The sequence below is a fragment of the Urtica dioica genome, chromosome 10 (assembly GCF_054948205.1).
Source record: "Urtica dioica subsp. dioica isolate 48M chromosome 10, U.dioica_male_clone48M_v1_H2, whole genome shotgun sequence".
NCBI lineage: Eukaryota > Viridiplantae > Streptophyta > Magnoliopsida > Rosales > Urticaceae > Urtica > Urtica dioica.
In genome coordinates, this window is record NC_142765.1 from 22,492,310 (window position 1) to 22,503,191 (window position 10,882).

Sequence of the window (10,882 nt, forward strand, 5' to 3'; positions counted from 1 at the left end):
GTCTATAAAGGTTACAACAAGCTCGTATTTAAAGACCCCTGCTACGTTGACGTGTCCTTCAAGTAATCTATCGCTGATGATCCAACGGTCTTCAGAATCCGAGAAACTTGAGTCACGCAAGCACCAAACCAGCTCGCTCAACTTAGCTCGCCCAGCTCGCTCAATAAACTGAAACTTGCTGATGAAGCTTTAGCCGTCAGATGAGGATCTCTTGATGATTTCAAACACCTCCACTTGTATGCTACTTAATACAACACAAGGATTTATCGTGGGTTTCCAGGTAAAATAGTAATTGTTACTGCATGGATAAACCCCAAAATAAATGGTAAACCAAAAGGTTTTCCATGACAAATAAATAAAAAAAATAAAATCTAATATACATTTATTAACAAAATTTGTTAATAAATGTATATTAGATTTACATTTGTTAATAAAATCTAATATATACTAAATATTAAGATACCAAATTAAAGTAAATAATATATCAAAATTTGTTGGCTACCACGGTATCTAAAGAATCAGCATTAAAACAACCATGATATAATATAATTAACAAATAAGAAAGAATGGGTGTAAGGTATTTTTTTTTTTTTTTAAGAAATGTTTTCGTTAACAAATAGAATTAATTTCAGCCAAATAAAATTTTCGGACAGAGGCTAGTACCTCATACAATCAAGCAAGAGATATGTATTGAAAATGAGAAACAAAAGACAAACAAAGTCAAAACAAAGGAGACAAAGGTCAATTCGATCAGGTGAATCTATATCATAACTTGTCAAGAACTCCCTAGCTCCCATTCAATAACAATCTTCTACATATTCTTGAAACGAGTAAGAAGCACAATCATATAACAACCAAGAGCTCGGTTTCTATCGCCAATCTCGAGAAAAGCGCTCGAGAAACTACAAACCTAGTCAGAGACGAGCGAATACTTGTCTCGCCAAACTCCAACCGATAACCACAGAAACGGATCATTAGGACTAATAGATCTTGCGGAAAATAACACCTCCAAAAAACTGTGGACACCAAAACAAAAATTAGATCTAACGTCCAAACCAGAAAGCTGAAAATAATCCCTTATAGCTAAGAAATCCATCCTAACACGCATATCTAAAAACCAAAAACATATTGTAAAAATACTAAAATCTCGAAACACTTCTCTGCTTTTGGAAACCCCTCTTCCTCTCATAATATAATTAAGATTTAAATCCCACATTTATTTTGTTTGGTTAAGAATAAAATCGCTTTTAACGTCAAACAAGGAATTACCTCCAGAATTTACAAACATAGTGCCAAGTCTCCGGTCGTGTCATGCCACGTCTTCAAGATAAAAGTCAAGATTCCAATCTGATTAGATTTCCATGTGTGCTCGCCACTTCCCATTTGAGTTGGGTTAGAGTTATAACCCCACAAGATACTTTAAACTTTTTTTTTTCACTAGTTAAATCAATCTTGTTAAATCGCGCTAAGTTTTGAAATAAATCGACCAATAAGATCAAAGATTTAGCCTTCCATTTATTTTTTAATCATTTTATTCATATAACCTTCTTTTTTTTTTTTTTTTTTTTTTTTTTTTAAAGGAAACAAGAGGCCTTTCATTAGAAATTGGGCATAATATCCACAATTACAAACACTAAACTACTTTCAACAAAAAAAATGAGATCTCAAGTCGACAACGATTCAACATTGGAATCGGATAAATAGCACATCTGTGTAAGCTTCCATCACTTAGAAGACGAGAGCACACACTTAAATTAGAACAACTCAATGGTTCGTTCAACAATCCCTTAGAAGTTATTGGATGAAATCAAACATTCGAGGACCACCTAACGTGAGAAATGACGTCTGGTTATTTGTACGACTAAAACTCCACTAGAAAAACTTGCAAGATGGCTAGCCCATCTACAAGACAAATCACAATTCAAATATGAAAAATAAGGAAACAATATCCAAACACAAAAACGACAACCAAACGCAAAACATAAATAACATCACAACACAAATATTAAAACTCCTATCTTAACTACGACCTCACAAATTGATTCATTTATGAGAATCATCCTCTTATTCATCAAACAATTACCATCTGTAGCCAAGAGAGGCCTTCGCTTATAGAAGTCGTGAATCCAGGATCGACGAGGATACTTTGAAATAAATAAATAAAATTTTTAAAAAAATATTCATAAAGTAAAAAACAAGTAAAATAGAAGTTCGGAAAAAATAGAACATAAAAATCTTAAAAAAACCAAAAAAACTTCAAAAAAATAAATAAGTTTAAGAAAATATAAATAGTTCTAAAAAAATAGAATCTTGAAAAAAAGTTCAATTTATTGCGGATTGGTAAATTATTTTATTAATAAAATAAAATTTTAACAATTTTTTAAAAGATAAAATTGGACTAAACCTAGTATGATTTTAACAATTTTTTAAAAGATAAAAATAAAATAAATTATTGGACTTAGTTTTTATATTTTCCTAATGTTGACTAAACCTGGTATGATTTTCAAAGTTGATCTTCGATTTTTTCTAGGTTTTTCAAAATAACACAATTGTGAAGAAAGTTTAATTGAATGTCTTTAATTGTAAATATAGGAAGGGTTTTGTTGTATGAAACAATTCAAGTTGACTAATTTTGCAAAAACTTAGAACCGCCTTAGGGAATCACATATATATATTCGAGGATGTCCTGTGTCAGAGACCTAAACCAGCGAAACAACTCCCTCTCTCTCTCTCTCTCTCTCTCTCTCTCTCTCTCTCTCATCGCTGTGACGTGGCTCGTCTCTTCTATCACCGGTGACCCAATAGTCAAGGAGCCAAGTCCAAGGAAAACTCACCTTCGTTTTCGGGTAAATTGTCAAACCCTAGAAATCTCACCTTCATAAATTTTTCCAGCAGAAGTTTTCAACCTGTGTTTTGATCCTTTTTTCTTCCATCAGCAATTTGTTGTGTAATTTTCGACGTTTCAAAATTATTAACCGAAAGATCCTACCTTTAATTTTTAATATTTTTTTTATTCTGATCCATTAAATTTAGTTAATGTCTTATTGTGAATTTCGTTTTCATGCCTATGAGCGTCGGAATAGTATTTTGTAGGCCTCTTTATCAGTACTTTCCAATGATCCCTTGAATACTCAAGTCACTTAATTGAAGTCTTTGATATGCGATGAATTTCATATCCTAACAAAATTTGGTCATTTAATGATAAAATAAGAACGTGTTTTTCCCCCTTGTAGCCAATTTCACTTGTAATCAGCTCATTCTACCAGCTAGAATACATGACCATGGCTTTTTTTTTATATGGGATTATCAGCTTATGAAACAATTTCATGTTTTTCTAAACTAGAAGAAGAAGAATAAGAAGAAAGAAGAAGGAGATTGGGTTTTAGTATTCATGTGCTAAAAAATAGCACTCTAGTCCGAGAATGCCGAAAATCAGGAGAGTTCGATCGGTGTCAAACGACCGGTCGAGATCATCCCCGTACCCTTGTAGTAGTAGCAGCAATAACCCGGGAAACCCCAACGAAGGTGCGTCGGAAGAAGAGTGGGAACAAGCTCGGTGCCCGATATGCATGGAACACCCTCACAACGCGGTCCTCTTGAAGTGCTCGTCCCACGAAAAGGGCTGTCGGCCGTACATGTGCAACACGAGCTACCGCCACTCGAACTGCCTCGACCAATTCCGAAAATCCTCGGACGAAACCGCCCCCGCCGGAAGAGAAGAAACCCTGAGAGAGATCCCGCTCGTCGGAGGGCAAGGGCGGGCGAGTCTTTTCCTGGCGTGCCCGCTCTGCCGCGGGGGCTTGTTCGGGTACTCGGTGGCGGGGCCCGCGAGGGCGTACATGGACGGGAAAAAACGGAGCTGCTCGACGGAGTCGTGCGGGTTCGCGGGGTCGTACGCGGAGCTGAGGAGGCACGCGAGGAGCGACCACCCCTCGGTCCGGCCCTCGGAGGTGGACCCGGCTCGGCGGGACGAGTGGGCCCGCCTGGAGCGGGAGCGGGACCTCGACGACGTCCTCAGCCTCGTCCACCCTGGCGCCGACGACGACGCTTACAGCTCGTGGGTCTCGTCTTTCTTCGCCTCGGTTTTCCACTCCATCGAGCTCATGCTCGCCACCCGCCTCTTGGCCGCCTCCGAGGGATGGTCCGCGGCGGCGGCGCCGCTGCCGCCGTCGCCGCCGCCGCCGCCCCGCGGGAGTAGGAGGGCTGGCGGCGGCGGGGCCCGCTCCGAGCCCGACACTCATCTCGGATTGGGCAGCTCTCGGGCCAATCGGCTGCGCTGGAGGGGGCGCGAGAACTACGACGCGCCTGCGGCGCGGCGGAGCTACGGCGGATCGTCGTCCGCGGCGGGTTCTTCTTCTGCTTCTGCTTCTTCTCAAGCTAGAGGAGCCGCTCCTCCGCCGCGCTCGAGGCGTCCTCGCTGGCGTGGTAACCCAAGATTTCACCAGCAACGGTGACGGTGGTGAAAGTAATTTTTTTTTTTTTTTTTTTTGCGCCCCCGGCTCAGGACGCGAATTTACCACTTTCAATTTGGGAATGTAAGTTTTATGAATTGCTTTTACTCTTGAGTTTTAAGCGTTTTGGTGTTTTTGACAAGATATAATTTTTTTTTTTTTTTTTTTTCAGGCGAAGACATAGCTGTAATGTGAGATCTCATGCTCGTCAAGATGTGATGTTTCAGGGTTTTTTTAAGGACTTCGTGATGATCTCTTTTTTTTTTCTTTCAATAATTTTAATAATTGTACATCAAAAACTTTGTTGAGTTTTCTCAATTCGTGCTTTTCATTGAAACTAGACCTGTAAACCAGGTGGGCATATTTGTTTCAAGCATTAGTCCCGTACCATGTAATTATTATTTTACAATCAAATTATTATCTAGCAAAGAAGTTGATTAGATTCATATAAAGAATAAGACTTCTGTTTTGCTTATTTGGAGTTCTTCAAAAATAAATTTAGCGAGACAAAATATCAGACACAATTTAAAGTCAAAGTCAATGTATGAGATAATCTGTTCTGATGCAATAGATAAAAATTCAAATGACACAAAAAATGTTTATCAAGTTCGGTGAAATGTCAACTACTACAGGAGACGGTTTACCTGGTGGAAAAGAAATTTACTATATAAAAAGATGCAATAGCTGGAAACTCAAATGACACAAAAAATGATAATCAAGTTCGGTGCAACATCAACTACTTCGTGAGACAACAGATTGTTTCTTGCATCGCCATGTGACAAGATTTCCCCAGACATATGTGCACATGCCTGATGTTGGAGCTGAAGCTGAGCTCAGGTCTTTAGCCAACGGAGTATGTGAAGACATCTAGCTGAAGAGAATTCTCGATGACCTCAAGATCATCATCGAAGGTCCAATCAAGCTCTTTTGTGATAATCAAGCCGCTCTCAGCATAGCTAAAAATCCAGTCCACCACGACAGAACAAAACATATCGGGATCGATCGATACTTCATCAGTGGAAAGATTGAAGCAAAAATTATCGACACGACATGGAATACATTCCGACTGGTCATCAGCTCGCTGACATTCTCACCAAAGCCTTTCTTCGAGGGACATTCTCCGAGCTGTGTAGCAAGCTTGATCTCCTCAACATATACAGTCAAACTTGAGGGGGAATGTTGAAATCTAGCTCGTCAGTCCGCTTCCCCCCTTCACCTCGTCACCTCGCGAGATCCTACCTCGCCAAAGCTTCACCTCGTCATGCCATCACTTCTCATTCCTTCTGACAAGCGTGTCTCGGGAACCCACACTTCTTGAAACTCTCTCATCTTGAAAGTTGCAATTTCTCTTTCCTATATTCTTTGTATATTCCCTAGATATTCTTTAGAGTTCCAATGCACAAATATAATTATACTCTGTGTAATATTTATTATTCTCTATTTCATAGAAATAGTTATTACACATCTTTATTACACTGATCATGTATCTAGTCTAGTATAATGTATCTACCATTTATATAAATAGGTGATACAATTTCATATCAAAATAAAAAGAATATCATTCAAAGTCTCAGAACACTCTCTCTCACTTCCGACTCTCCTCTCTCGAATTCTTCAAATACTTACAGTACAAACATTCGTTTATTTAAAAAAGAAGATGCACGTAGAAGACAGTGGCTTTCAAATTGGTTAATGATCATTGATACTGGCAAATATATTTTTGAAGCAAACTAATACACAATTGTGAATATACGTCTTCAAGCCAATATTTATGATCTTTAGATCTTTCAATATCTAAAGATCAGATCTTTAGCAGAACAAAGACTACATACCAATAAAGAATCACAATTACATAACCAAAAAAAAAAAGTGCAACTACAGAACAGACCAAAAAGAAAGTTCGTATAACACAAAGAATAATATATTAGCACCACCCATAAAAAAATAAAATAAAATAAAAATAAAAAATTACCGCTGGCCTTGGAGTATTGATCGTTAATTTTCTTTTGCTGTGGCTGAAGAGGAAGGCGTAAAGAGCTAAATAGTTTTTTAATTTTCTATTATCTGTTATAAATAAGTAAGGTTTTAATTAAAAGAGGAGAGTAACGTGATTTTTTTAATAAAAAAAATCAAGATTAACGAGTTGATGTAATCCTAAAGCCACCTAAAGTGTGTTTGGTTGAAAATAGCAGTGTAATCTCATTCTTAAAAATGTGTTTAAAGTAATCAAATTCTCATAAATGCAAGATTACAGTATTTGGTTCTAAAATTAATATTATAAGCAGATTTTCGTGAATGATATTAATGTGTTTGGCTTTACAAGGTATGTAACGTCTAATAAAAAATATAAATAATAAATCTCTTATAAATAAATAGACAAACATAAAAATAAAATAATTATCAGATTTAATAAAAGCACAAATAAATGATTCTGAAACAATTAAAAAATAAAACAATATTAAAAATATAAACCTTACCTAATTTTAACCGCCCATATTTTTTTCAATTTCATCATAATAGATTTATATTTGTACTTATCAACTAACATATAAAACATGACTTTTTATTTTGACTAAAAAGATCTATGGTGTTTGAAATTTTTTCTCCCTCTTACACAATGAGTGTAACACGAAATAATAAAAAATAAAAAATTTGTGCCACAAAAACAAAACGACAACTAACACACAATTTTATCATGCATAATTATTATTATTTTTTTGTTTAAAGTAAAAATAATTAAATAACAACTTATTTATTAAATAACAACTACTTAATTGAGGTTTTCATGTGAATTTACGTTAGATTTAACGGATTTATTTAAATGTGGAATTGAAATATAACATTAGATATTTTTACCGCGGAAAGAAAATAAGCATTTAAGTGTATGTTTCCGAAAATATTGGGTATTTATGTCGACACTTCCTCTATTTTTTATTATTTAACTCATACCAAACCTAGTTATGTGAATTGATTAATATAACTCGTACCAAACACACCAAAATTACCGGTAACGATCGAACAAACCTTGAAAAATCTTGAACACAATTTGAAAATTTAAATTTTCATAATCGATTTTTCAAAGGCTGCTAAACAATGGATTCCTTTGCATAATGACCAGACCAAAGTTTCAAAGTAATTTATTTTTTTCATTTGCGGAAATGAGTTAAAAGAAAAATAGACAAAATCGTTTTTCTTTTTCAACGAGACAAATATTAGTAAAAATTTATCTCTGCTTGTTGCAAGAGCAACGCTCTTCTGTGGTTCATCAGACAGTCATTAAGCTATGGCTGTTCGTTAGTACTTTCTTCGTTTGGCCTCGCTCACAGAGGCCTCTACGTAAATGGCCTCACACCGATTAAACAAGTCTCTCTTTGGTGCTCATCGTCTTTTTCACTCTGTTATCTCTCCAACCCAAATGCCACACATCGAATCTTTTCTCACTGTAAGTTCTCTTCCTAGACCAATCCCCATTTGGGTTTCTCGCTAAATTCCATATTCATCCTTTGAGACCTATGTTCGTACAGAAAGGTTTCTCGGAGATCAACGCAGAGTCCACTGGAAAGGCCTTACACGGGTTGTATATGAAAGGCTTTGTGCCTCTCAGCGTGTTTCATTCCAATACTTTAGTGAACATGTACGCCAAGCTTGGACTTTTAAGGGACGCTCAGAATGTGTTCGACGAAATGACTGAAAGAAACGACGCTTCTTGGAACACCATGATGTCGGGTTACGTTCGAGCTCGTTCTTACCGGGAAGCGTTTAGATTCTTCAAGGAGATTTTGGGTGATAGCGTGAAGCCAAACGGGGTTTCGATCGCGAGTTTGGTAACGGCTTGTGATAAGTCGGGTTCGATGTTCGGCGAAGGATTGCAAGTCCACGGCTTTGTCGTTAAGCTCTGTCTGTTGTGTGATGTCTTTGTCGGAACTTCTCTCCTGCACTTTTACGGAACCTTCGGACTCGTCTCTGATTCCCGCAAGCTCTTCGACGAGATGCCCGAGAGGAACGTCGTTACGTGGACTTCGTTGATGGTTGGGTATTTGGACGGTGAAGAGTTCGTCAAGGTGATAGACTTATATGTGCGAATGAGGTTCGAGAGCGTGCCTTGCAACGAGAACACGTTCACTCTCGTCTTCAAGACTTGCGGGATGCTCGGAGATCCATGTCTGGGTTCTCAAGTTCTCGGACAAGTCGTGAAATCGGGTCTCGAGACGAACGTTTCGGTGGAAAACTCGCTTATACACATGCACGGTTGTTGTGGGGACGTGGAAGAGGCGTGTCGGGTGTTCGATCGCATGAGCGAACGGGACACGATCTCGTGGAATTCGATTCTTTCGGCGAACTCGCAGAACGGACGCTGCGAAGAGACGTTGAGATATTTCCGCCGTATGAGGCGTACCCACCGAGACTCGAATTCCACCGCTCTTTCGGCTTTGTTGACGGTCTGCGGATCTTCTCCGGACCATTCGAAATGGGGGGCCGGAATCCACGGGCTGGTTTCGAAGTTGGGATTGGATTCGAACATCTGCGTCGGAAACTCTCTTTTGAACATGTATTCCGACGCGGGGAAAGCCAAAGATGCAGAGTCGGTTTTCCGGAGAATGCCGGAGAGAGATTCGATATCGTGGAACTCGATGCTCGCGTGTTACGCCGGGAACGAGGAGAGCCGAAAAGCGATGCTGCTGATCAGGGAAATGCTTCGGTGTACGAGTAAGAACATCGGCTTCGTGACTCTGACGAGCGCATTGGCGGCTTTTTCGAACCAGGACTTTGGCGCGGAGGGGAAAATGGTTCACGCTCTCGCGGTACTCTCGGGTCTTCAGACTAATCTGGTCGTCGGAAACGCGTTGGTCACTATGTACGGGAAATCCGGAGCGACGGCACAGTCGAGAAGAGTGTTGCGAATAATGCCCGAGCGAGACAGCGTGACTTGGAACGCCCTGATCGGCTGCCATTCCGAGAACGAAGAGCCGAACGAGGCGGTGAGGGCTTTCAAGGCGATGAGAGAAGAAGGCGTTCGAACAAACTACATCACCGTCGTCAATGTCCTCGGCGGGTTATCATCGTCGAATCACCTCACGCCGATCCACGGGTACTGCGTCCGAGCCGGGTTCGACTCCGACAAACAGGTCCAGACTTCGCTCGTGACCGCGTACGCCGACTGCGGCGACCTGAACTCGAGCGTGGGTTTGTTCGAGGGATTGTCGACGAAGCACTCGATCACATGGAACGCCGCGATCGCCGCGAACGCGCACCACGGGCGCGGCTCCGAGGCCCTGAGGCTCGTCTCGGAGATGAGGCGGCTCGGGCTGCGCTTGGACCAGTTCGGCCTCTCCGTGGCGCTCGCCGTCTGCGCTGACGTGGCGGCGCTGGAAGAAGGGCAAAAGCTCCACGGCCTGGCCGCGAAGCTCGGCCTCGACTCGGACCGCTTCGTCTCGAACGCGGCGATGGACATGTACGCGAAATGCGGGTCCATGGACAGCGTGCTGAGGATTCTCCCCCGGTCGCGGGCCGAGATGACCCGGCTCTCGTGGAACGTGCTGATATCGTCGTACGCGAGGAACGGGCTCTTCGACGAGGCCCGAGAGAGCTTCCGCGAGATGGCGAGGATCGGGCCGAGGCCCGATCGCGTGACGTTCGTGTCGCTGCTGTCGGCGTGCAGCCACGGCGGGCTCGTGGACGACGGGCTGCGCTACTACGCAGCCATGGGCGCCGAGTTCGGCGTGGCTCCGGCGATCGAGCACTGCGTGTGCGTGGTCGACCTCCTCGGGCGGTCGGGGCGGCTCAGAGAGGCCCGCGAGTTCGTCTCGAAAATGCCCGTGAGGCCCAACGACCTCGTCTGGAGAAGCTTGCTCTCGTCGTGCCTCACCCACCGCGACTTGGAGCTCGCGAAAACGGCCTTGGAAGAGCTCTTGGAATTGGACCCGAATGACGATTCCGCCCTCGTCCTCTACTCGAACGCCTGCGCTGCCGGCGGGAGATGGGAAGACGCCGAGGGCGTGTGGGCTCACATGGAGTCGAAGAAGATCAGAAAACAACCCGCTTACAGTATCGGGTGAGGGAACCGATTAGTAGGATTTCAATAAGGCCAATCTTCGAAGTGAGTTGATTATTTAGTACCTCCGAGGCAGTTTGGACAAACCAGCAGCCCCGAAAAAGGTTACGTTATTCAAAGCCAACAATCCTCGCCAAGGAGTTGGAAATGGTCAGAAGCTCTCGAGATCAAAAGACTGTTCCTGAGCATTGAACCTTCTTCTTCTTCTCTCTGTGGATCAATTTGGAGCTTGTCGTCTTGGATGGAGACGAAGAAGAGTTGGAGTCGGAGTCGGGGCATGTTAGTCTGTGTTTGGTCCCGGCATTAAGGGTAACCCAGAAAATGCGAGGGAAAAAAAATGAGAATCCGTTATAATAGAGAAATAAGTGAGAAATTGATT

General features: G+C 41.6%; 2 protein-coding genes across 3 annotated transcripts; both read left to right on the forward strand.

Annotated features, from left to right (window-relative positions):
• The first annotated feature begins 2,722 nt into the window (after positions 1–2,722).
• On the forward strand, positions 2,723–4,909 carry LOC149384098 (uncharacterized). Of its 2 annotated transcripts, none has more exons than XM_089628086.1 (3): positions 2,723–2,846; positions 3,344–4,535; positions 4,624–4,909. In XM_089628086.1, the coding sequence occupies exon 2, from the start codon at positions 3,423–3,425 to the stop codon at positions 4,452–4,454; it is 1,032 nt and encodes a 343-aa protein (XP_089484212.1). In that variant the 5' UTR covers positions 2,723–2,846; positions 3,344–3,422; the 3' UTR covers positions 4,455–4,535; positions 4,624–4,909. The 2 variants fall into 2 exon arrangements, with proteins under 2 accessions (XP_089484212.1, XP_089484213.1); XM_089628087.1 differs by having other exon boundaries at positions 2,725–2,846; positions 3,347–4,535.
• A 2,746-nt stretch (positions 4,910–7,655) lies between these two features.
• LOC149384099 (Tetratricopeptide repeat (TPR)-like superfamily protein) lies at positions 7,656–10,604 on the forward strand. Its single transcript, XM_089628248.1, has 2 exons — positions 7,656–7,893; positions 7,976–10,604. The coding sequence occupies exons 1-2, from the start codon at positions 7,792–7,794 to the stop codon at positions 10,505–10,507; spliced, it is 2,634 nt and encodes an 877-aa protein (XP_089484374.1). The 5' UTR covers positions 7,656–7,791; the 3' UTR covers positions 10,508–10,604.
• Positions 10,605–10,882: the final 278 nt, after the last annotated feature.